Source organism: Mustela putorius, unplaced genomic scaffold (genome assembly GCF_011764305.1).
Source record: "Mustela putorius furo isolate JIRA1106 unplaced genomic scaffold, ASM1176430v1.1 tig00000874_pilon_pilon_pilon, whole genome shotgun sequence".
NCBI lineage: Eukaryota > Metazoa > Chordata > Mammalia > Carnivora > Mustelidae > Mustela > Mustela putorius.
This window is the reverse complement of record NW_025421505.1, coordinates 7,697,602-7,724,014: the sequence shown is the minus strand read 5'-3', so window position 1 is coordinate 7,724,014 and position 26,413 is coordinate 7,697,602. Positions and strand designations below refer to the sequence as shown.

Below are 26,413 nucleotides of genomic sequence, written 5' to 3'. Positions count from 1 at the left end.
TTATTAAATGCCAGTATTCTGCCAGGCACTGCTATGAGTGTTTGGGATACAGTAAGCAAAACAAATATCTATCTGGGCAGAGATAAATAACAGAATATTATATTATAACAGAATATTATATTATTCATTATAAAGCAGTATCATTGCTAGCAAGGTAAGATGTCCTCTTTTTGTGTTCCAGTAGTGATCTATTCCTAACGCTATCAAGGGCAGAATATTCTATACTACAGTACTGTATAAGACTGTGATTGTACTCTTATGTTCCTCCTAAGGTTCTGATGAGTCTGGTGTGACTAGAGGGATCTCTCTGCGTGAGAACAGAAGAGCCTCCTGGAAAGGTGTTAGAGACCTTAAGTTAGGTTCAAAAATGGGCTTGGATCATTTTAAAAGAGCCGAATCCATGAATTTCCAGATTAACTGCAAGACTTGTTAAATCCAAATTTAACATACGAAAGGTTAAAAGTAACAAACTGGGATCATCAGGAAAAGGTCCTTAGATCATGATTTAATTTCCAAAATGGTACCACTGACTTGGAAATGAAATTTAGAAATGTTTAAACTTGACTGGCTTCTTTGATTAGACAAGGTAATTTTATTTTAGTGTCGCAGATCCCCACTTGCTTTGTTAGCTGAATAATAAGCATACAGAAAGGATAAAAAGAAGTGTAATAATAATGTAAAAACAACGCTATCATTTTTTCCCTTTCTCTTTACCTATTTGCCTGGTTATTAGAAGGAATACAATGAGGTGTGGGGCGCCTGGGTGGCTCATTGGATTAAAGCCTCTGCCTTTGGCTCAGGTCATGATCTCGGGGTCCCGGGATTGAGCCCCGCATCCGGCTCTCTGCTCAGCGGGGCGCCTTCTTTCCACTTCCTCTCTGCCTGCCTCTCTGCCTACTTGTGATCTCTGTCTGTCAAATAAATAAAATCTTTAAAAAAAAAAAAAAAAAGGAATACAATGAGGTAAAATGGTGTTTCACAACTGATTTCTCAAAAGATTTACACAGAATCACAATTGGTATATTAGTGTTTTTCTTAAAACAGGAAGGTTAAAGGCTTAATTAATTCTTTGACATAGTAATAAAAATTATACTATGAGCTTGTTTACAATACTTTAGAATATTTTATATATATAAAACCCCTTCTTTAATAAGCCTTTAAAGATATTTTGTTATGTTTTATTATTTTTATCTTCTTTTAAAATATAATTTGGTTTCAAATATTAAGTTAACAAATTTCTTAGTTAAAAACCACTATCTGTAGGGGAATTACCCAAAAATTTAGTAGGTCTGAGAAAAGGAACAACAACAAAAAATCAGCAGTCTTCTGCCATCTTCCCCAGAGATAATTATTTTAAAGTTACAAAGACCTATTTTTGCTATGGGTAATTCCTTAATTTAAAAAAATAAGCTGAATATTTATATAAAATTTATCAAACTATTATTATTTTTAAAGATTTTATTTATTTGAGAGCGAGCGAGAGAGCGTACATGAGAGCATATGAATGGGATGAGGGGCAGAGGGAGAAGCAGACTCCCGATGAGCAGGGAGCCTGATGTGGGACTTGATCCCACTACCCTGGGATCATGACCTGAGTGGAAGGCAGATGCCTAAGGGACTGAGCCACTCAGAGGCCCCTATCAAACTATTATTAAAGAAATGTTAGAAAGAAGGCATTTATGGAAATAGATTTTTTAAAAACTCTTTTCCTAATGCTATAATTACATGAGCTAAAGTGTTCATTACTCTGATAAAGACCTAAAAATCATAACTAACCAGCATATCTATGAGATAAGAGGTGACTATATTTTGTGAGAGCTTCAGAAAAGATTCACTTTTTATGAAGAATATAAATTCACTTGTCAGAATACTGGAAATACACACTAGAAGTGTTTGAATTTTACCATCAGTGAGTGACCACTGGTGGAAACAATTAATTATTGCTGAAAGATATCTGTTGATGGTATTTACCTTGACCATAATCACATATTATGCAAATACTAAAAATTGTTAGAAGTATAGTTGTTTAGTAAAACCCAGTTTTTCTACTCTTTCTTATAACACTCTTTGAACAATATAGTTTACGAATTTTTATAGTCTGAGTTTTGGGTTTGAAAATTAGATCCTATCTAAAAACTTATAAGAAGAAGATACTTCATTAAATAATTATAAGTAAGTGAACTGTGAATCTTTACTGGCCAAATCCATTACTCCTTTTCAAGTGAGGTGTCACTTATCTGTATATGTGCTGTAGAGCTTGTGGAGTATTTAGTGGCTTTTTTTTAAAGTTTTTATTTATTTGTGAGAAAGAGGGAGAGGCATGAGCAGTAGGGGGAGGGGCAGGAGAGGGAGAGGTAGACTCCCTGCTGAGCAGGGAGCCCAACGCAGGACCCATGGGATCCCAGGACCCTGGGATCATGACCCAAATCAAAGGCAGACCCAACCAACTGAGACACCCAGGTGCCCTGAATATTTAGTGTTTTATGTAGATAATCAATCACCTGAACACCTGACCAAAGGAGCTTGAAATCTTAAGAGATCACAAGAACCTGTTTAAAGGCTCAGATCTTGTCTTGGACAATGTTTTCTGATCCCTAATAACTTTGGCTGACAATGATGTAATACCCTTCTTGAAAAAATACCCTGAAATCTGTGAATGTAGATTAAATCTTGGGAACAGAAAATGACGTAAGTGTACCTAGACCAGGTACTAATACGTTAGAAAAATAAATGACAATTTTCTTCTCTAGAGTAAAACATTTCATCAGCAGGAAGGATTGAAGACTTTATAAAGGTGTTTACTGATAAGTAACTAACACGCAGAAGGTTAAAATATTAAGCAACCTTAATTTTAGAAACTTTGCTAATTATTGGGGTGCTTGGCTGGCTCAGTTAGAGGAGTGTGCAGCTCTTGATCTTGGGTTCGTGAGTTTGAGCCCCACACTGGGTGTAGAGATTGCTTAAATAAGCAAACTTAAAAAAAAAAAGAAAGAAAGAAAATTTGCTCATTATCACACTTACATAATTTTTTAACATAAGGGCAAAGAACTGATTTACAATTGATTGTTTAACATAGTCTGAAGTAACAAAGAATGAAAATTGATTACCTAATCAAGTAGCAACAGAAGAGTAAACTGAGGATGAAGACAAATATAGCAGTGCCAAAAACCACAATATATATGTTGAGAGGCAGATTCTGGAATCCAATATTAGGCATCCTGAAGTTGTAATGTGGGAAATCCGAGCTCATGGATGAACTGTAGGGGTAGAAAAGAATGGAAAAAAATTAGGGTATAAGACTAAGAATCAAGATAGCATTATCTTTGTATGTATACAAGGCAATGATATTAAGACTTGACACCATCTGAAACAAATATGATAGTTAATATTCTTGCCATTCATCTAATTTTCATGCCAAAAATATTTTCTGAGTACTTATTATGTACCTGGCACTATTCTATAAGCTTGAGATCCTACCTAAAAAACTTTTACAGGTTATATTCATTCATTAAAAGGTATTTTCACTGGGACACCTGAGTGGTTCAGTCCGTTAAGTGTTTGCCTTTGGCTCTGGTCATGGGATTGAGTCTGGCACTGCTGAGCAAGGAGCCTGCTTCTACCTCTGCCTGCCACTCCCCCTTCTTGTGCTCTCTGACAAATAAATAAACAACTTCTCAAAGAAAAAAAAAAGTATTTTGCTGAAGTAATGCCAGGAATTAATAAACATATGAAAAAGTTCAAACTCAAACTGCTCAGGCTCTCAGCTCAGCTGGAAGTCTGCTTCTCCATCTTACTCTTCCTCTGTGCTCTCTCTCACATAAATAAATAAACTCTTAAAAAAATAGCAGCATTAATAATAGTAAAATATTGGAAATAACAAATCTCATAAGGAGGCAGTGATTAAATATGTTTAATCATGTTACAGTATTATGAGATCATGAAAATCTGTTTTAGTAAATTTTAATGTCAAGGGCAATATAAAGATATATGGGAGAGGAGCCCAGGTGGCTCAATGGGTTAAATGCCTGGCTTTTGATTGTGGCTCAGGTTGTAATACCAGTGTCATGGGATTGAGCCCTGTATTGGGCTCTACGGGAGCGGGGGGATGATGAGGGGGGAATCTGCTGGAGATTCTCTCCCCCACCCCTCCCTGCTCACATATGCACTCTCTCCCAAATAAATCTTAAAAAAAAAAAAAAGATTTATTTATTAATTTGTCAGAGAGAGAGAGAGAGAGAGAGAGAGAGAACGAACAAGCAGGGGGAAGCAGGCTCCCTGCTGAGCAAGGAGCCTGATGTGGAACTTGATCCCAGGGTCCTGGGATCATGACCTGAGCTAAACGCAGATGCTTAACCAACTGAGCCACCCAGGTATCCCTAAATAAACACATATTTTTCTTTTAAGATTTTATTTATTTATTTATTTATTTGACAGACAGATCACAAGTAGGCAGAGAGGCAGGGAAGCAGGCTCCCTGCTGAGCAGAGAGCCCAACTCAGGACTCGATCCCAGGACCCTGGGATCATGACCTGAGCTAAAGGCAGAGGCTTTAACCTACTGAGCCACCAGGTGCCCCAAATAAACACAGCTTGGAAAAAAAAAATACATGGGAAAAATTTAAGCAGGTTATAGATTATATATAAAATATCCCAATTCACCTCTGCCTTCGGCTCAGGTCATGATCTCAGGGTCATAGGATCGAGCCCCACATCCGTGCTCTCTGCCGCAGGGAGCCTGCTTCCCCCCCTCTCTCTGCCTGCTTCTCTGCCTACTTGTAATCTGTCAAATAAATAAATAAAATAAAATAAACAAAACAAAAAAAAATCCCAATTTTGGAAAAGGTTGAAAGAAATGTGTACATACTGGTGTATATGTGTGTATAGCAGAAAAAAGCCTGAGAGCCAACATGTCAACATGTTAACAGTGGCTTGTGGTTTACTAGTCATTTTGATTTTCTTCTTTTTTTAACTTCCCTTATTAGGTTAGGCCCTGTTCTAAGCATTTTACTGGCTTTATTTTATCTTCACATAATACCTCTATAGATATATACCTACAGATAAGTAGTATCTCCCATTTTATAGATAAGGACACCAAAGCTTAGAGAGTTTTGATCACATAGTCATGAGTGACCAAGTATGTATGGCAGCCAAGCCTTCTCCAACTCCAAAGCCAGTGAACCCATAGCCTATATGCTCTATGGTCTCTCTTGTATTGATTTTATAATCAGAAAACAGCAAATATTGTCCACACATTTAAAAAGGGGCTATTTCTGTCAATTTGGTAATACTTAATGGATCACCACACAGTTCAAATTCCATGAGTGGAGGCTGACCTCTCCATTGGATGATGAGTTTTAGTGATAAAGTGGCTCATCACACCTTTTCACTAGAACTTTTCTCCTCATTGTGATTCATTACAAAAGAAAGAGCAACTGCCAGGCCTGATTATCAAGATTACGTACTGATAACTGAATTTTAACAGTGACTACTGCCAAAATCGAAACAAAACAAAGACCTACCAAACACTGCTATCTTTTATATAATGTAAATTTAAAAAGTGTTTACAGATTTTTTATGTCTTTTTTGGTTCCTAGAAGAATATACTTATAGATACTACTGAGATACTAACTGGCTATATGCAATATCTAATGAGTTATTACTTTAAAAAAATTTATTTTGAGAGAGTGCATATGCACACAGGCGTGGGGAGGGGCAGAAGGAGAGGGAGCAGACTCCCCACTGAGCATGGAGCTCAAGGCAAGGCTTGGTCCCATGACCCTGAGACCATGACCTGAGCTGAAGTCAAGAGTTGGCACTCAACAGACTAAGCCACCCAGGTGCCCCACAACTTATTACTTTTATTTATTACTTACTAATTTCCAGCTTCTAATAACTTATACCAGGAAGTCAACAGCTGCAAAGGACAACTTCATCCCAAGGAAACTCTTCTCTGAGAACGTCCATGCAAAAATAATGGGTAATATTTAATTTTGAACTTTTAGCAATTTTTTGCAAGTTGCTTTTTTACTCAGATACATAATTTTCCTTTTCCTACACTCAGATCATCTTGGAAGGGAAGGAAAGAGTTAAGGAGTATTTTATTGAATATATCTAGCACATACATTAGAGTGTTGTAAGAAAATTATAGCTGCACTAAACTTAACTCTTAATCTCCACATCATTGAGAGGCCTCACTTGATGACCCTTGTTATAGTCAAGACTTGGATGGCAGTCCTTCAGTCCCTTAGAAATATCCCTCACCAGACAAACAAGGCTTGGTAAAAGAACTCTCACCTTAGGAAATAAGAGATTAAACACCCATGCTGGAAGGTTTAATAGAGAGGAAACAGGGAAACAGAAAGTGTGTATTGTAGAAAAAGGAACAGGTTTGCAGTCAGCAACTCTGGATGTTGTTCCCAGGATATTACTAACTAGATATCAGTATTAGGTCCATCTATATCTTCATTTTCTCATCTTTCAAGTGGAAAAATGCCTATTCTATCAACTTCAAGGGATTCCTGGAAGGATAAAATAAGACCACAGATACGGAAGTATCTGAAAGAGTTAGTACAAAATACTAAGGTTTTAGTGCATTTGTGTGTGTGAGAGCACATTTTGGCAGGGATAACAAGGAGGGGTGACTTTAAGTAAAAGAACATAAGGGGCACGTGGGTGCTCAGTGGGTTAAGCCTCTGCCTTTGGCTCAGATCATGATCTCAGGGTCCTGGGATCGAGCCTCGCATCGGGCTCTCTGCTCAGTGGGGAGCCTGCCTCTCCCTCTCTCTCCCTGCCTCTCTGCCTACTTGTGATCTCTGTCAAATAAATAAATAAAATCTTAAAAAAAAAATTAAAGAACATAAAAGAAGCCTTGACCAAGATCAAGTCTCTGGGAAGGATTTCACCAAACCAAGAGCTCCTTTCTCAGGGAGCTCCTCTGCACATGCTGCCAAGCTTTGTGTCAAGTGGCCTGCCAGCCTGGTCCCCAGAGGCAGGAACTGGAAACTTACTCTGGCTAAAGGCAGCCATCAATATAGGCCAGCAGGGAGTGTGTCAATGGTGTGAGAATGTTGCTCTGCAGGAGTCCTTGCACTGGGTGGCATCACCAACAAACCTGAGGAATTCTGAACAGGTACATAGACATGTAGAGTATGAAAGGTAGCACTGTCATTAGAAGAGGGAACAGATGTCTATCTCAGTGTTCCTGAGACCTGGCTGCTGAGATTTGTCTAAGTTTTCCCTTCTTAGCAGCGCCTTACAACCTATTACCAGAGGGGTGGGGTTGGTAGAGGATAGCTGATGCAGAATACATTTTAGGAATTTTCTCCCATTCTTTTGATAATTTAATTGCTTAGCTACAATTGAAATTTTGGCCCAATAGTCTAAATAGATGGTGTCTTGTTTCAAGATGTTAATCCTAGTCTAGTGACACTTCAGTTTTATAGTATTTTCATCATAATATCTTTTCAGCATGAGCGTTAATCTTTTACAATAAGGTCATTTTTTAAAAAAGAGAAACACATCTGAGTCTGGGTGACTCAGTTGGTGAAGCAGCGGACTCTTGATTTTGGCTCAGGTCATGATCTTAGGGTTGGGGAGATCAAGTCCCATGTAAGGCTCTGCAAGCAGCAGGGAGTCTGCTTAAGATTCTCTCCCTCTCCCCCTGCCCCTCTGCCTCACCTGTGTGCTCTCTAAAATAAATGAATAAATCTTTAAAGAGAAACAGAACTGCTGGATCTTGGCATTTCTGATTTCATTTGCATAAAAGCCTTTCCCTCCTTATGAAATTCATTGCTCCTGATATCTCTAGTCTCGGTCTCAATTTCAAATCATCTAATCAGGTTATTTAAAAAGAGAAAAGAGGGGCACCTGGGCGGCTCATTTGGTTAAGTATTGGCCTCTGGCTCAGGTCATGACCCCAGGGTCCTGGGATTGAACCCTGCATTGGGTTTCCTTTTCAGCAGGGAGCCTGCTTCTCCCTGTCCTGCTCCCCCTACCAGTGCATGTACTCCCTCTCTGTCGAACAAATAAAATCTTTTTTAAAAAATTAAAAATTAAAAAAGAAAAGAAGGGGCGCCTGGGTGGCTCTGTGCTTAAGCCTCTGCCTTCGGCTCAGGTCATGATCCCAGGGTCCTGGGATCGAGCCCCACATCCCACTCTTTGCTCAGCAGGGAGCCTGCTTCCTCCTCCCTCTCTCTCTCTGCCTAACTCTCTGCCTACTTGTGATCTTGGTCTGTCAAATAAATAAAAAAATTAAAAAAAGAAAAGAAAGAGGCGGGAAGATCTGAGTATTTTATACGCAGTGGGATTTCTCACCAATATACAAAAGGGACAGAGTACAAGATTTGGCTGCATAGATGACCTGAACTTAACACAATGCACCACACAGCCAGAAAGGTTATAACAACAGTGTTTCTTCAAGTGTGTTTGGTAGCCACATTCTTCCCAGGCCAGTTCCTGTTCCCTAGATAATACCACATCACCTTCCCAGAAGTTAGTATTCTATTTTTGCTTTAAAAATGCTCAGAAAAAATGGGATGGTGGTTCCTCATGAAGTTAAAAATAGAGCTACCCTATGACCCAGCAATTGTACTACTAGGTATTTACCTCAAAGATTCTGAAGGAGCACCAGTACCCCAATGTTCATAGCAGAAATGTCCGTAATAGCCAAACTGTGGAAAGAGCTGAGATGTCCATCAGCAGATGAATGGATAAAGAAGATATGGTGTATACATATATACAATGGAATATAACTCAGCCATCAGAAAGGATGAATACTTACCATCTACACCAATGTGGATAGAACTGGAGGGTATTTTGCTGAGCAAAATAAGCCAATCAGAGAAAGACAACTATCATATGGTTTCACTCATGTGTTACATGAGAGACACCACAGAGGATCATAGGGGAAGGGAGGGAAACTGAATGGGAAGTCATCAGAGAGGGAAAAGAACCACAAGACACTCTTAACTATAGGAAACAAACTAGGGTTGTTGGAGGGGAGGTAGGTAGGGGGATGGGGTAATTGGGTGATGGGCATTAAGGAGGGCATGTGATGTGATGAGCATTGGGTATTATATGCAACTGATGAATTACTGAACACTACATATGAAACTAATAATGTACTATATGTAGGCTAATTGAATTTAAATTTTTAAAAATGCTCAGAAAAAGAGACACCAATAATTTGACTGCTGTATTTTACAATTTATGGTTCACAAACCATTAAAAAAACCTCCACAAACTTTTTTTGTCTTATAGCACAGAAGTCCAAGAAAAACTTAAAAATTATTTTAGACTTTTAAAATCTTTTTTTTAATGAGACATAATTCACTTTAAAAAATGCACCCATATTGTGTGTACAGGTCAAAGAGTGAATACACCCATGTTACCACAACCCTAATCAAGACACAGAACATTTCCATTTACCCAGAAAGTTCCCTTGTACCCTTGTGCAGTTAACCACCACTCCCAACTACCGATCTGATTGCTATCATTACAGATTAATTTTCCTTATTCTAGAATTTCATAGTTAAATGGAATCACACAGTATGTATTCCTTTATATTCAGCTTCTAGTCACTCAGTAGGTCCTTGAAAGACTCTTTTTTTTTTTTAAAAAGATTTATTTTGGAGAGAATGAGCACAAGTTGGAGAAGGGGAAAAGGAAGTGAGAGAAGCTTGAACAGACTCCATGTCGAGCGTGGAGCCTGACATGGGGCCTAACCTCACAACCCTGGGATCACGACTTGAGCTGAAACCAAGAGTCAGATGTTCAACAGACTGAGCCACCCAAGTGCCCCTGAAAGACTAGTAACAAACAGTTACAAAAAATACTTCACATTATATTCCTAGTTTGCTCTACTTATATTATCTACAATTATAGTCTCTTTTTAAAAAATTTTTTTAAAGATTTTATTTATTTATTTGACAGACAGAGATCACAGGTAGGCAGAGAGAGAGAAGAAGGGAAGCAGGCATCCCGCTGAGCAGAGAGCCTAATGCAGGTCTCGATCCCAGGACCCTGGGATCATTACCCAAGGCGAAGGCAGAGGCTTTAATCAACTGAGCCACCCAGGCACCCCATACAATTATAGTGTCTTAAAGCTGAACTTTGTCTTTGAATATATCAATTTTATGATTAACCCCTTGATATTTCTTTCTATAGAACTCCTGGTTATCCCTTTAAGTTGTAATTGATTTCATGGAAGAAATTTTTATCACATCCTTTATACAGGTGTTCCTTTCCATTTTTTAAGTCTTCAGTGGAGCACATTCCTTCCACCTATTATTTTTTAAGTCTTCAGCAGAAGAAACATAAAATGTGATCCATTTATCATGTTTTGTCCTAATCAAATTCTATGAGAAAATAAGAACTCTGAGGTGCTCAGGAATGAAACAGTGAAGCCCCTTTTATGGTGAGGCATCTGCTGATACGGGAAAGTCTCCAGGGGCTAGGAGAAAAGAAGTCCTACTCAGAATCCAGCCCAGGTGGGCTCCTTCATTAAGCCAGGAGGGAATACAAAGGAAGTGGACATGCGTAGAATTCTTTATTTCACTGCTGTTGTTCTTTGATTATTTTCACCTTTTATTTCCATAGAACCATTAAAAAAAAACAAACCACCTTTGCATCTATAGACCTATACATCTGTTGGTGGGAAAGAGTACGACTAATGAACACATATGATCAACACCTGGGACTGCTTAAACAGAATTTTTTTTTTCATTTATTTTGCTGTTTTATTTCATTCCCTATTTAAAAAGTATATTTTCTTCTCAAATACATTCTGAGAATTCTCATCAACTCATTCTCCAACTAGGAAATCAATCTGAGGATTAAGAAAACAATCTGCACAATTGGAGAGAGAGTATGGCAGATGTGAGATTCAGAGCTGTGAACTGGGGGACAGAAAAGCTGCAGTGCCATGAAATGGAGGGAGTCCTTTTTGCAGAGAAAAGTCAGGGAAAAAGAGAGAGCAGGAAAGAGAGCAGCGCATAGGGTTCGTACAATACACTGTGATGAGGGGATCCCTTGGGTCATACTGGGAGAGATTACTCCCCTTCTTCGAGTACATTTGGAAGAGGGTATTTGCCTCTCCAAGGACAAAAGGACTGCTGGGAGCCACTGAGTGACTGTTCAACAGCATAAAACAGGCGCAGGCAGAGGGCAGACAACCTGCTTGCAGTTTTTCCTCTGTGTGTCAAAACAGACTCCAGCCACCAAGTGCAGCCTTGCGAGTGCTTTTCTGGGACACAACAGTGCCTGGTACACAGCAAAGCCCTCTTGGGGTGTGGGGGGGGGAGAGATGGAATCCATGCTTTGCTGGGCCCTTTAGGATTTGGAGGTTTTCTTTTTTCTTCTTTCGTTCTTCCTTCCTTTCTTTTCTTTCCTTCCCTCCTTTCCTTTCCTTCTTTTCCTTCCTTCCTCCTCCCTCCCTTTCTTGTCTTTTCTTCTTCCTCCTCTTCCTCTTTTTCATCTTCCTCTTCTTCTTTTTAATGTAGCCTGCAGCCCAAGGTGGGGCTTGAACTCATGACCCCGAAATCAAGATCTGAACCAAGATTAAGAGTCAGACACTTAAATGACTGAGCCACCCAGGTGCTCCAGATTTGGAGTTTTGAATCCCAGCCACTGGCCAGAGATAAAACAGAACTGTGGTGCTGGGTAGGCCGGTGGCCAGATACAAAGAGGAAGGGCAGGGATCTGACAAAAGCCTGGGACACAGGAGAGGAGACTGTTTGCTTTTCTGTGAGGGCCTCCTGAATAGTGGGGAGTGGGAATTCCCCTTCACTCTCTGGGAGGAGAGGGAGGGGGTGATGATGTCATCTTCCACCACTCCCCACAGCCCAGCACAGTTAGACTTTAGAGAGAAACAGAGCCTCCAGTGGAGGCTGGAGGTGCTTACAGCAAACTCTGCTCCCTACAGCCCACAGGGGCATCTTTATAAGGACGGGTCTGATTGTGAGCCAGCACAGAGGACCTCTCTCTCAGACCAACACACGCCCCTTGCATGTAGCAGTTCTACCCATCATAGAGTGCTCAAAAGCATCAGCCTCAGTTCTGGTGGAAATAGAACCAAGCTTTTTAAATTTTTTAAAATATTTTTACTTTGGGTCCCCCCCCTTCTTTTTCTTTGGCATTAGTCTTATAGGTTTTTGTTCATTTGTTGGATTATTTCCTTTTTTTGGATCAGGTTTTTTTTTTTTTTTCTTCTTCTTCTTTTCTTTTTTCCTTCTTTATTATTCTTTGGAATCAAGCTTATACTTTATTGTTTGTTTGCTGTTTTGCTCCTTTTCCTATGCTTGGATTAGGGCTTTTTTCCTTTTTCAGGCTTATATTAATAAACAAATCAAAGTACATCTAGTTAAAGGTCCAAATACCCCTACCCCACCACCCTGCCCCCAGCAAGCAAGGAGACTGCTGAGATAAAAGACCTAAAAAGTATTCAGGGCAAAATGAAAAATGCTATAACTGAGATGCAAAACCGACTGAATGTAATCACAACAAGGATGAAAGAAGGAGAGGACTGAATAGGTGATATAGAAGATAAAATTATATAGAAAATAACAAAGCTGAAAAGAGGGAAAGAAAATTATGAGATCACAAATGTAGACTCTGTGAACTCAACAATTCTGCAAAGCATAATAAAACCTGTATTACAGGAGTCCCAGAAAAGAGAGCAGGAAAGGGGGCAGGTTTATTTGAACAAATATTAGCTGAGAACCTCCCTAATCTAGGGAAGGACACAGGCATTCAAGTCCAAGAGGCACAGAGAACTCTTGAAATCAATAAAAACAGGTCAACTCCAAGACATATCATAGTGAAACTTGCAAAATACAAAGTTAAAGAGAATTCTGATAGCAGCTAGAGACAAATATCCTTAACCTACAAGGGTAGACACATAAGGTTGGCAGCAGACATGTCCACAGAAACTTGACAGGACAGAAAGCGGTGACATGATATATTCAATGTGCTAAATGCTAAATGGGAAAAATATGCAGTCAAGAATACTTTATTTGGCAAGGCTGTCATTCAGAATAGGAGGAGAGATAAAGAGTTTCCAGGACAAGCAAAAACTAAAGGAGTTTGTGACCACTAAACCAGTCCTGCAAGAAGTATTAATGGGGAAATCTTTGGGGAAAAAAAGACCAAAAGCAACAAAGACTACAAAGGAACAGAGAACATCACCAGAAACACCAACTTTACAGGTAACACTATGGCCCTAAAATCCTATCTTTCAATTATCACTCTGAATGTAAATGGAGTCAGTGCTCCAGTCAAAAGACACAGTGTAACAGAATGGAAAAGAACACAAGACCCATCAATATGCTGCTCACAAGGGACTCAATTTAGACCCAAAGACATCTGCACATTGGAAGTGAGGGGGGTGGAGAACCATCTATCATGCTAATGAATGACAAAAGAAAGCCAGAATACCATACTTATATATCAGGCAAACTAGACTGTAAAACAGTAACTGTAACAAGAAATGAAGAAGGGTACTATAATCAAGGGGTCTATCCAACAAGAAAATCTAACAATTATATATATTTAGCTGCTCCCATATTAGGGGCATAAATATTTATATCAATTAAAAACAAACATAAACTCATTGATAATAATACAGTAATAGTAGGGGTCTTTTAACATTCCACTTACAGCAATGGACAGATCATCTAAGCAGAAAATCACTAAGAAATAATGGCTTTGAATGATACACTAGATCAGATAGATTTAACAGATATATTCAGAACATTTCATCCTAAAGCAGCAGAATGCACAGTCTCTTTGAGTGAACATGGAACACTCTCCAGAACAGATCACATACTGGGTCATAAATCAGCCTGCAACAAGAACAGAAAGATTGAGAATATACCAAGCATATTTTCAGACCACAACACTAATGAAACTTGAAGTCATCCACAAGAGAAAATTTAGAAAGACCATAAACACAAAGAGGTTAAAGAACATCCTACTAAAGAATGAATGGGTTAACCAGGAATTAAAGAAAAAATAAAAAAATAAATGGAAGCAAATGAAAATGAAAACACGACAGTTCAAGATCTTTGGGATGCAGAAGAGGCAATTATAAGAGGAAAAGATACCAATACAGGCCTTCATCATGAAGCAAGAAAATTCTCAAATACACAACGTAACCTTACATGGACTGGAGCTAGGTAAGGAACAGCAAATAAAGCCTACAGCCAGCAGAAGAAGGGAAATAATAGAGATTAGAGCAGAAATAAACAACATAGGAACAAACAAACAAAAAAACCCAGTAGAACAGATCAGTGATACTAGGAGCTGGCTCTCTGAAAGAATTAATAAAACTGATAACCCCCCAGCCAGACTTACAGAAAAAAAAGGGCCCAAGTAAATAAAATCATGAATGAAAGAGGAGAGATCACAACCAACACCACAGAAATACAAATAATCATAACAATATTATTAGCAATTATATGCCAACAAATTGGGCAATCTGGATGAAATGGAGAAATTCCTAGAAACATACAAACTACCGAAACTGAAACAGAAAGAAAAAGAAAATTTGAACAGACGTAATCAGCAAAGAAATTGAGTCAGTAATCAAAAATCTCCCAAGTAACAAAAGTCCACGGTCTGGTGGTTTTCCAGGAGAATTCTACCAGCTATTTAATGAACAGTTAATACCTATCCTTCTCAAATTGTCCCAAAAAAATAGAAAGGGAAGGAAAAGTTCCATACTCATTCTATGAGGCCAGCATTACCTTGATTCCAAAACCAGACAAAGACCCTACCAAAAAGGAGATTTATAGGCCAATATCCTGAGGAACATGGATGCAAAAATTCTCAACAAGATTCTAGCAAATCAAATCCAACAATATATTAAAAGAATTATTCATTATGATCCAATGGGATTTAACACTGGGCTGCAGAGCTGGTTCAATAGTCCCAAATCAATCAATGTGATATATAACATTAATAAAAGAAAGGATAAGAACCATATGATTGTCTCAATAGATGCAGAAAAAGCATTTGACAAATACAGCACCCATGTGTGATAAAAACCCTCAAGAAAGGAGGGATAGATGGAACATAGTTTAACATCTTAAAGGCCATATGTGAAAGACCCACAGCTCATACTATCCTCAATTGGGAAAAACTGAGAGCTTTTCTCTATGCTCAGGAACAAGACAAGGATGTCCACTCTCACCATTATTACTTAACACAGTACCAAAAGTCTTAGCCTTAGCAATCAGACAACAAAAAGAAAGAAAAAGCATCCAAATTGGCAAGGAAGAAGTTAAACTTTCACTATTTTAGACAACATGATACTTTACGTAGAACACCCAAAAGGGGTGCCTGGGTGTCTCAGTTGGTTAAGCATCTGCCTTTGGCTCAGGTCATGATCCCAGGGTCCTGGAATTGAGTCCCTTGTTGGGTTCCTTGCTCAGCGGGGAGTCTGCCTCTCCCTTTCTATCTGCCTTTTCCTCTCCATCTGCCTTTCCCCCAGCTCATACTCTCTCAAATAAATAAAACCAGAAAGGAAGAAAGAAAGAAAGCCAGCCAGAAAGATTCCACCAAAAATTTGCTAGAACTAATTCATGAATTCAGCAAAGGCACAGGATATAAAATCAACATACAGACATCTGTTGCATTTCTTACACCAATCATGAAGTAGCAAAAAAGAAATCAAGGAATTAACCACATTTACAATTGCACCAAAAACCATAAGATACCTAGGAATAAACCCAGTCAAAGTGATAAAAGATCTGTACTCTGAAAACTATAGAACATTTATGAAAGAAATGAAAGAGGACAAAAAGAAATGGAAAAACATGCCATGCTCATAGATTGGAAGAACAAATATTAAAATGTCTATACTACCCAAAGCAATCTAGACATTCAATGCAATCCCTATCAAAATACCACCAGGAATGTGCTCGCTTCGGCAGCACATATACTAAAATACCACCAGCATTTTTCACAGAGCTAGAACAAACAATCCTAAAATTTGTATGGAACCATAAAAGACTGAATAGCCAAGGCAATCCTGAAAAAGAAAATCAAAGAGGGAGGCATCATGATTCCTGATTTCAAGCTGATTACAAAGCTGTACTCATCAAAATGGTTTGGTTCTAGCACAAAAACTGACACATAGATCAATGGAACAGAACAGAGAACCCAGAAATGGACCCAGAATTATATGGTCAACTAATCTTTGACAAAGCAGAAAAAAATGATGGAAAAAAGTCTCTTCAACAAATGGTGTTGGGAAAACTGGACAGTGACATGCAGAAGAATGAAACTGGACCACTTTCTTACACTAGACACAAAAATAAATTCAAAATGGATTTTGAATGTAATACAGGAAACCATCAAAATCCTAGAGAAGAAAACAGGAAGCAACCTCCTTGACCTTGGCCCCAGCAACTTCCTACTAGACACATCTCCCAAGGCAAGGGAAATGAAAGCAAACATGAACTATTGGGACTTCATCAAGATAAGCTTCTGCACAGTGAAGGAAACAATCAATAGAACTAAAGGCAGGTTACAGAATGGCAGAAGAGATTTGTAAATAACATATCTGATAAAGGATTAGTATCCAAAACCTGTAAAGAACTCATCAAACTCAACACCGAAGACACAAATAATCCAGTTAAGAAATGGGCAGAAAACATGACTAGACAATTCTCTCTCTTTTTTTTTTTTGGATAGACACTTTTCCAGAGAAGACATTCAGATGGCTAACAGACACATGAAAAGATGCTGAACACCACTCACCATCAGGGAAATACAAATCAAAACCATGATGAGATACCACCTCACACCTGTCAGAACAGCTAAAATAAACAACATAGGAAACAACAGATATTGGCAAGGATGCAGAGAAAGGGGAGCCCTTTTGCACTGTTAGTGGGAAGGCAACTACTGGGGCAGCCACTCTGGAAAACCGTATGGAGCTTCCTCAGAAAGTTAAAAATAGAACTATCCTATGACCTAGCAATTGCACTACAAGGCATTTATCCAAAGGATACAAAAATACAGATTGAAGGGGTAGATGCACCCCAATGTTTACAACAGCATTATCAACAATAACCAGATTAGAGCCCAGATGTCCATCGACTGATGAATGGATAAAGAAGAGTGGTATACATACAAAGTGGAATATTACTTGGAAATCAGAAAGAATGAAATCTTGTCATTTGCAATGATGTGAATGGAACTGAGTGTATTATACTAAGTGAAATAAGTCAGAGAAAGACAAATATATGATTTCACTCATATGTGGAATTTAAGAAACAAAACAGATGGGCATGAGGAAGGGAAGGAAACAAGATTAAAAAGAGGGAGGCTTTTTAAAAAAATATTTATTTATTTATATCAAAGAAAGGGGGCAGCAAGGGGTAGAGGGAGAGGGAAAGAGAGACTCTTTAGTAAACTCCCCACCCAGCATGGAGCCTGACATGGGGCTCAATCCCATGACCTGAAACCATGACCTGAGATCAAGAGTCGGATTCTCAACAAGTTGAACCACCCAGGCACCCCAAGAGACTCAAATACAGAGAACAGACTGAGGGTTGCTAGAGGGGAGGTTGGTGGGGGATGGACTAAATGCATTATGGGCATTAAGGAGGACACTCGCTGGGGTGAGCACTGGGTGCTATGAGTATGTGATGAATCACTAAATTCTTCTGAAACCAATACTACACTATATGTTGACTAATTGGAATTAAAAAAAAAAAAAAAAAGACCAAACCACCAAACTCTAGCCTAATTCAACAAAGAACTGAGTGCCAGGTCTGTGGTAAAGAAAGGAGGTAAGAAAAACGTGTTCAAAGATCTGACATGACAATGTCGTTCACTTCAGAATTCTGCCTAAGTTTGGAATTTTCCCAGAAAACAAGAGAAAATTATTTTCTTCCATTTCCATTTCTATCTTCTGCATGGCCCTTTAAAAAAGTCTAGCTATGGAGGGTGCCTGGGTGGCTTAGTGGGTTAAAGCCTCTGCCTTGGGCTTGGGTCTTGATCCCAGAGTCCTGGGATTGGAACTCTCAATGGGCTCTCTGCTCGGCAGGGAGCCTGCTTCCTCCTGTCTCTCTGCTTGCCTCTCTGCCTACTTGTGATCTCTGTCAAATAAACAAATGGAGTCTTTAAAAAAAAAAAAAATCTAGCTATGGAATAAGAAGCAGGCTCTTGGGCCTGCTTTTTATTAGGTCCAGGAACTTAACTAACATTTTAAATAGTGAGGGATACATTTTGGGCTTCCAAAAGCAAACTTGGGAAACATAGTTGGAACTGGGGCACATTAACAAATTTGGGGACGTTCTAACGTCCAACTTGTTTCAAAAAGTTACCCTTAATTAGCTCTATTAAAAAGGAAGACAAAATGACTTATCAAATTAAAGCCTTTATTACCGAAGGTTGTAATTAAACAGTTAGCCATGATTTTATTAATGTTTTTCATCACAACTATACTGGAAACTCCCAGATACCAGAATCTGGTGTTTTGATCATTTTGGTATCCCTAGCATCTAGGATGTGCCCAGGATATATTTATTAAATAAAGGGTTAAATAATGGTATAAATAAATAACAATAATGATATATGTACGTGTTCAAATGAAAACTCTTGAAAACACATTTCAATGTCTTTCATATCGTACCAAATGCCATTTCAGCATGCGAGAAGCCTTCTTGCAATAATCTAAAAGTTTCAATTTTCAAAATACTCAGTTCCCAATCTTTTTCTCCTTATTAGCTTTGAGATAAAATTTATGTACTATACAATTTAAATGCACCTGATTTTAAGTTTACAATAATTTTTAGTAAACAGAATTGTTCAATGAACACGATAACCTGATTTCAAATTATTTTTATCATCCCCAAAGAAAATGTACCCATTAGCTGTCATTCCCTTTTCCCACCCCGAGGGAACTACTAATATACGGTCTCTAAACATTTCCCTTTTCTGAATATTTTATGTCCGTATAATCATATGATTTGTGCTGGCTTCTTTTATTAATGTCTTCCAGGTATAGCGTATATTAGTACTTTGTTCCTGATTTTTACTGACAAATAGCAGGCGCCTGGCTAGCTCAGTCGTAGAGCATGAGACTCTTACTGACAAGTAGTTTTTCATTTTAAGGATAAACTATATTTTCTTTATTCTCTTACCAGTTGATGGACATTTGGAATGTTTCTACTTTCTAGCTATTATGAATAATGCTGTTATGGACATCAATGTGAAAATTTTGTGTGGACATGTTTTCACTTCTCTTGGGTATATTCCTGGGGTGGAATGTTGGGTAATATGATAGCTTTATGTTTAATCTTTGAAGGAATTGCCAGGCTATACAATCCTAGTAGTAATGTATGAGGGTTCAAATTTCTTCACATCCTCTCCAAACTTATCTTTGTGCTTTTAGCCATCCTAGGGGATGTGAAGTGGTATCTCCTAATGGTTTTAATTTGCATTTCCTTAATGATTAGTGATGCTGACCATCTTTCCATGTGCATTTGGCCACTGTATATCATCTTTTATGAACTACCTATTTAAACCCTCTGCCCAATTTTATACTGTTTTTATTATTATTCAGTTGTATGAGTTTTTTATATATTTGGATACAAATGCTTTATCAGATACATGGCCTGTCAAACTTGTCTCCAAGTTATGGGCTTTTCTTTTCCCTTAAATGGTGTCTTCTGAAGCATAAACGGTTTTAATTTTGATGTTTATTTTATCAATTTTGACTTTTATTGCTTACACTTCTGGTGTTTTATCTAAGAAATCTTTGCTTGACTCAGGGTCATAAAGATTTATCTCTACGTTTTCTTTTACAAGTATACAGTTCTAGCTATATAATCTTTTAGCTCTATGATCTATTTTGAATTCATTTTATATATGGCACAAGGCAAAGGTCTAAATTAATCATTTTACATGTCCTAGTTGGATATCTAATTGTCCTAGCACTATTTGTTGAAAAGACAACCCTTGTCCCATTGAATTGCCTTGGGACCTTAATAGAAAATCAGTTGACCATAAATATAAGGATTTACTTCTGGACTCTGAATTATTTCATTGATCTGTATGTCTACCTTTATTCCAGTATCATTACACAGTCTTGATTGATGTAAGTTTTAGAATCAAAAAGTGAAGTCCTCCAACTCTGTTCTTTTTCTTTTTTTTTTTTTTAAATCAAAGATTTTTTTTATTTGACAGAGAGAGATAAAGAGAGCCTAGTAGGGGGAGCAGCAGGCAGACGGAGGGGAAGAAGCACGCTCCCCACTGAGCAGGGAGCTCAGCGTGGGGATGGATCGCAGGACCCTGGGATCATGATCTGTGCTGAAGGAAGATGCTTAACTGACTGAGCCACCCAGGCACCTCTGACTTTGTTCTTTTTCAATATTGTTTTGACTATTTGATTCTCTATTATTTCAAATTTACAATCAGCTTGTGGATTTCTGCAAAAAAGCCAGCTGGGATTTTGAAGGAGATTGCTTTAAATTTATAAATTTGGAAAGAATTGCCATGATGATAATGTCCTCAAATACATGAAGATGGGAATTTCTCTCCATTTATTTAGATTGTCTTTGATTTTTTTAAGCCTTATTTTGTGGTTTTCAGTGTACAAATCTTGCACTCCTTTTGTTAAATTTACTCCCAAGTAATTTATTCTTTTTAATGCCATTGTGATTGGAATTTTTAAATTTGTTGCCGATTGTCCAATCTTTATATATAGAAATATACTAATTTTCTGTATAATGATCTTATATCCTGTGACCTTACTGATCTCACTTTTTAGGGTTCCCCTCACTTTGAGATTCCTTAGTATTCCCTATATCTAGCATCACTTTGTCTGTGAATAAAAGCAGCTTTACATCTTTTTTCTAATCTGACTATATTTCATTTTTTTTTCCTGACTGAATGGACTAGAATCTCCAGTACAATGTTGAAAAGTAGTAGTGAATGCAGATATCCTTTCGTTGTTTCCAGTCTTAGAGGAAAAAAACATTTAGTCTTTCACAATTATGATGTAGCTACAGGAGTTTACGTACAATTTTTCTGTGTAAGTTTCTGCTATTCCTAATTTGTTGAGAGTATTTAATCATAACAGTCTATTAATTGATATATGTACGTGTTCAAATGAGTTTAACCTTGCATTTCTGGTGTAAATCTCAGTCACAATCATTATTATATATTGCTGGAATAAGTTTGGTAATATTTTGTGGAGGATTTTTACAGCTATAGTCATAAAAGATACTGGTTTGTGTTTTCTTTTCTTGTGATGTTTTGTTTGGCTTTGGTATCAGGCTAATACCCAGGATACCAGGGTATTATCATTAGAAAACATATTGGTCTCATAGAATGAGTTGTGAAGTGACCCTCTTCCTCTGTTTTCTGAAAGAATTTGTGAAAAATTGGCATTATTCCTTCTTTAAATGTTTAGTAAAATTCAGTAAGGCCATATGGCCTTTGTGGGAAGGCTTGGTAAGTTTTTCAATTTGTTTACCTGTTACAGGCCTATTCAGGATTTTTTTCTTGAGTCAGTTCAGTAATCTGGGTCTTTCTAAGAATATGTCCATTTCATCTACATTTAAAAATTTATTGACAGAGTTGCTCATAGTATCCCTTTATAATTCTTTTAATTTTTGTAAGATTGGTATTGTGTGTCCTCTTTTATTCTGGATTTTAAAATTTGTATCTTTCTTTTTACTAGATCAGTCAAGTAGCAAATGATTATTACAAAAGTGATTCCTTTGAATATAACTTTCAAAATTTTAGTTTGTCACAACTTAAGAGTACATACTCTGCATATGCTTAAGCATTTTGAGGTGAAATTTACCGAACATAAAATTAACCATTTTAAAGTGAGTAATTCCATTGGTATTTAGTGCCTTCACAATGGTGTGCAACTATCACCTCTATCTAAGTCTAAAACACTTCATCATTCTAAATTTAAAGACACTCTGTATCTATGAAACATTCCTTACACATCCTAGCCCTAGCAGCTACCAAACTATTTTTTTCCTTCTATGGATTACCTGTTCTGGATATTTCATATACATAGATTCACATGATATATTACTTCTATAATGTATCTGATTTCTTTCTCAGCCTGCTTTTGAGGTTTTATCCATGTTGTAGCATGTATCAGTACTTCATTTCTTTTTATGGTTAAATAATATTCCACTGTACGTATATACCACATTTTTTATTTTCTGCAATTTTTGTTTATAAAGTGGTATTTCACTGAGGTTTTGATTTGCATGTCCCTAATGACTAATGATGTTGAATGTCATTTTGTGTGGTTATTTCATTTATCTATCTTCTTTGAAGAATGTCTGTTTAAGTCCCTTGCCCATTTTTTAGACGGGGCTATCTTTCTTTGCTAAGTTTTAAGAGTTCTTTCTGTATTCTAGATACTAAACCCTCATTAGACACATGATTTACAATTATTTTCTCCCACTGTGTAGTTTCCTTTTACTTTCTTGATAATGTCCTTCAAAGTACAAAAAAAATTAAATTTTGATGAAGTCAAATTTATCTTGTAAGCTTTTTTTTTTTTGGTGGTTCATGCTTTTGGTGTCATACCTTGTAATCTATTGCTAAATCCAAGGTCATGTAGATTTACCTCTATGTTTCCTTCTAAGATTTTCTAGTTTCAGTTCTTAATTTTAGGTCATTGGTCCATTTTGAGTTAATTTTTTGTGTAAGATATGTGAAAGGGGTCTAACTTTATTCTTTTGCATGTGAATACCCAGTTGTCCTAGCATCACTTGTAAGACTATTATTTACTTATTGAATGATCTTCACACTCTTGTCAAAAACTAATTGGCCATAGATGCTTGAGGTTATTTGTGGACTCTCAAATTTATTCCAATGGTCTGTGCCAATACCACATTGTTTTGATTACTATAGCTTTGTAGTAAGTTTTGAACTGTGTAGGTTTGAAGTGTAGGTCTTCCAACTCTGTTCTTTTTCAAAACCGTTTTGGCTTTTTGGGGCCCTTTATAATTCCACAAGAATTTGAGAACTGGCTTTTCCATTTCTGCAAAAAATAAATTGAAATTTTGATAGAGATTACACTGACTCTATAGATTACTTTGGGTAATCCCCCATTATTTTGGTTTGTGCTAATTCTCAGGTGCACTTGCCCTATTGGAGACACACCTATTGGGTACGGGGTGGGGGTGGGGCTTGGTGTAAGTGGTGCTGGTCTCCACTTGGTGCTGCTGTGTAGCTCAGTGAGGTTAGTCCTTGCTGATGGATGGGTTCAGGCTGCAAAATGGTGTTGTCACCCCACTCTCTCATTCCAGAGCTGAGAGTTTCTGCCTGCCACTCTTGAGGAAGCCTTCAAAGAAGAGCAAACAATCACCCTTCTTGTGTCCCCAGTTTCTGTCAGATCCTTGCCTTCAACCTATGTTGTAGTGGTCTGCCTGCCAGGTGGCACCGTGCTTCTGTGTTTTATCTCAGGTGTGCAGCTAGGTTTCACAATTTCAAAATTTTAGGGACTCCTGTAGATGTGGACGCTGATCTTCTGGAGGAGGGTCTTGCTGTTTGTTGTTGTTGTTTTTTGCCATTTGCTGGCCAGTCCTGGTAAAGCACCCGCACACCAGGTGCATTGGTTTGGGGTTTATGGAAAAGCAGAGCTAAAGAGCCAGCACCCAGGATCACTGCCCTCAGCCAGCCACCTGCTCGTATGCCTGGGAACAGTGCAGCACATTGGCACGACTCCTTCTTGCAACCCATGGGATCTTCTGTCCATGCTGTCCAGTCTCGTATCTCCACCGTCCTTCCCCAGTGGAGCACCTTAAATTTAAGCCAGACATGACCCCGGTGGTGGTGGACTTCTAAAACTTCAGATTTTGTACTCCACTGCTTCTAATACCTTGCAGTAGTCTCCATAAGCAGGGCTCCTCCCCTTCACAGCACCTGCAATTCTTATCTCCCCCAAATCAACTCTCTGCAGCTCCTACTTTCCATGGTTTACTTTTGTAGACTTGCAGATTTGTTCTCTCACTCCCTTTTTTGAATTTTATTTTATTTTTTAAGATTTTATTTATTTATTTGGCAGACAGAGATCACAAGTAGGCAGAGAGGGAGGCAGAGAGAGAGAAGGGAGGAAGCAGGCTCCCTGCTGAACAGAGAGCCTGATGTGGGGCTCAATCCCAGAACCCTAGGATCATGACCTGAGCTGAAGGCAGAGGCTTTAACCCACTAAGCCACCCAGGCACCCCCTTTTTTTGAATTTTAAAACATTTTCCCCTAATTGCTCTTTTATTTACATGATTGTAGAGTCATAGGCAGTTTAAGAAATAATAGATCCTTTGTATATTTTACTAAGTTTCCCACAGTGCTAACATTTCACCATATAAAATCACAACCATATTGGGGTACCTGAGTGGCTGAGTTGGTTAAGTGTCTGCCTTTGGCTCAGGTCACGGTCTCAGGGTCCTGGGATCAAGTCTCATGTCGAGCTCCCTGCTTATCAGGCAGTATGCTTTTCTCTCTCCCCCTACCCACCCATGCTCCTTGCTCACACTCCCTTTCAAGTAAGTAAATAAAATCTTATAAATATAACTAATATATAGTTGTGATTTTTTTAACTATAAATCACAAACAGGGGAGGGATACTGATATAATCAATCCTATTCAAATTTCCCCAGTTTTCCTTACGCTTGTTTCTGTATGCACGCAGGTATGTGTATTTACCACCACAGAGAAGATACTGAACAGTTCCAACACCAGAAGGATCCTTTTATGACAAGGTACTCTTGCCCTTCACTTTTAGTACCTAATCTCTGGCGATGGCCAATATGTTCTCCATGTCTAAAATGTTGTCATTTGAAAAATGATACATAAATGGAATCAAAGTATGGAACTTTTTGCGGTTTTTTGCACTCAGCATAAATCCCTGGAGATTCATCCAGGTTGCTTCATGTATCAGTAGTTTGTTCCTTTTTACTCAATGGTTATGTATGTACCACAGTTTAACCATTCATCTGCTGAAGGACATCAGGGTTGTTTCCAATTTGGGCCACTACCAAAAAAAGCTGCTATGAACATATGGGTACAACACACTTCTAAATAATCCAATGGTCAAAAAGAGGTCTCTAGGGTTATATTTTAAAAAATATAGTAAGTTGATTGAAAACGGAAATACAACACATCAACATTTGTGGGACACAGGTAAAGCAATACCTAGAGGGAAATTCATAGCACTAAAAATGCACACATTAGAAAAGGAGGATCTCAAGTCAATAATCAAAGCTCCACATCGAGACTTTAGAAAATGAGCAAAATAAACCCAAGTTAAGTGGAAAAGAGGAAATAATAATGATCAGAAATAAATGAAATGAAAAATAGGAAAATGATAGAGAAAACAAATGGGGGGGGAGGGAAGCTAAGCTTGTTCTTTTTAAATTGACAAAGCTGAGGGCACCTGGGTGGCTCAGTTGGTTAGATGACTGCCTTCAGCTCAGGACATGATCCAGGACTGAGTCCTATACTGGGCTCCCTGCTCAGCAGGGGGGTCTACTTCTTCCTCTGACCCTCCCCCCCCTCATGCTCTCCCTCTCTCATATTCTCTCTCTCAGATAAATAAATAAAATTCTTAAAAAAAAATAAATCAAATTGACAAACCCGTAGCAAAAATAATTAGAAAAAAAGAGATGACACAAATTATCAATATCAAAAATTAAACAGGAGCTATCACTACAGATCCTGCAGCCATCAAAAGGATTAGGGCATACACATGCAAATTTAAAAACCTAGACGAAAAAGACCAATTCCTCAAAAAACACAAACTAATATAAAATAATTTGAACAGTTTTGTAACTATGAAAGAAATCAAATGTGTCATTTAAAAATATACAAAAAAGAAAGCTCTAGGCCCATATGATTTTACCAGAGGATTCTACCAAATTTTTAAAGAATAATTAACACCAATTGACAATCTTGTGCAGAAAGTAAAAGGAAACACTCTCAAATTCAATTTTTAAAGCCAGTATTACTCTGGATGCCAAAGCAGATAAGGATAGTGTCTCATGAATATAAAACAAAACTTCTCAACAAAATTTTGCAAGTAGAATTCAGCAATATAAAAAAAAGAATTTTACACTAGAATTAAGTGGAGGTTATTCTATGGATAAAGCTGGCTTTATATATATGTTTTAAAAATTTTACTTATTTATTTGAGAGAAAGAGAGCAAGATAGAGCACAAGCAAGGGAAGCTGCAGAAGGAGATGGAGAAGCAGTCTCCTCACTGGGCAGGGGGCCTGACACAGGCTTGATTCTAGGACCCTAGGATCACAACCTGAGTTGAAGGCAGACACTTAACTGACTGAGCCACCCAGGTGTCCCAGTTGCCTTAATATTTTTTTTTTTTAAAGTCAAAGTAAGCACCATATTAAATGGTGACTCTATTAAATAGCAA

The 26,413-nt window shown here is 37.9% G+C and overlaps 1 protein-coding gene across 1 annotated transcript in view; it reads right to left on the bottom strand.

The window, feature by feature from the left end:
- The window catches only part of RNF24 (ring finger protein 24), a 104,397-nt gene that overhangs the window by 37,471 nt on the left and 40,513 nt on the right, over nucleotides 1-26,413 (bottom strand). Inside the window, exon 2 of the mRNA XM_004772840.3 lies at nucleotides 3,108-3,257. Coding sequence (XP_004772897.1) covers nucleotides 3,108-3,250 — 143 coding nt within the window. The 5' untranslated portion in view covers nucleotides 3,251-3,257. The remainder of the gene's footprint in view (nucleotides 1-3,107; nucleotides 3,258-26,413) is intronic.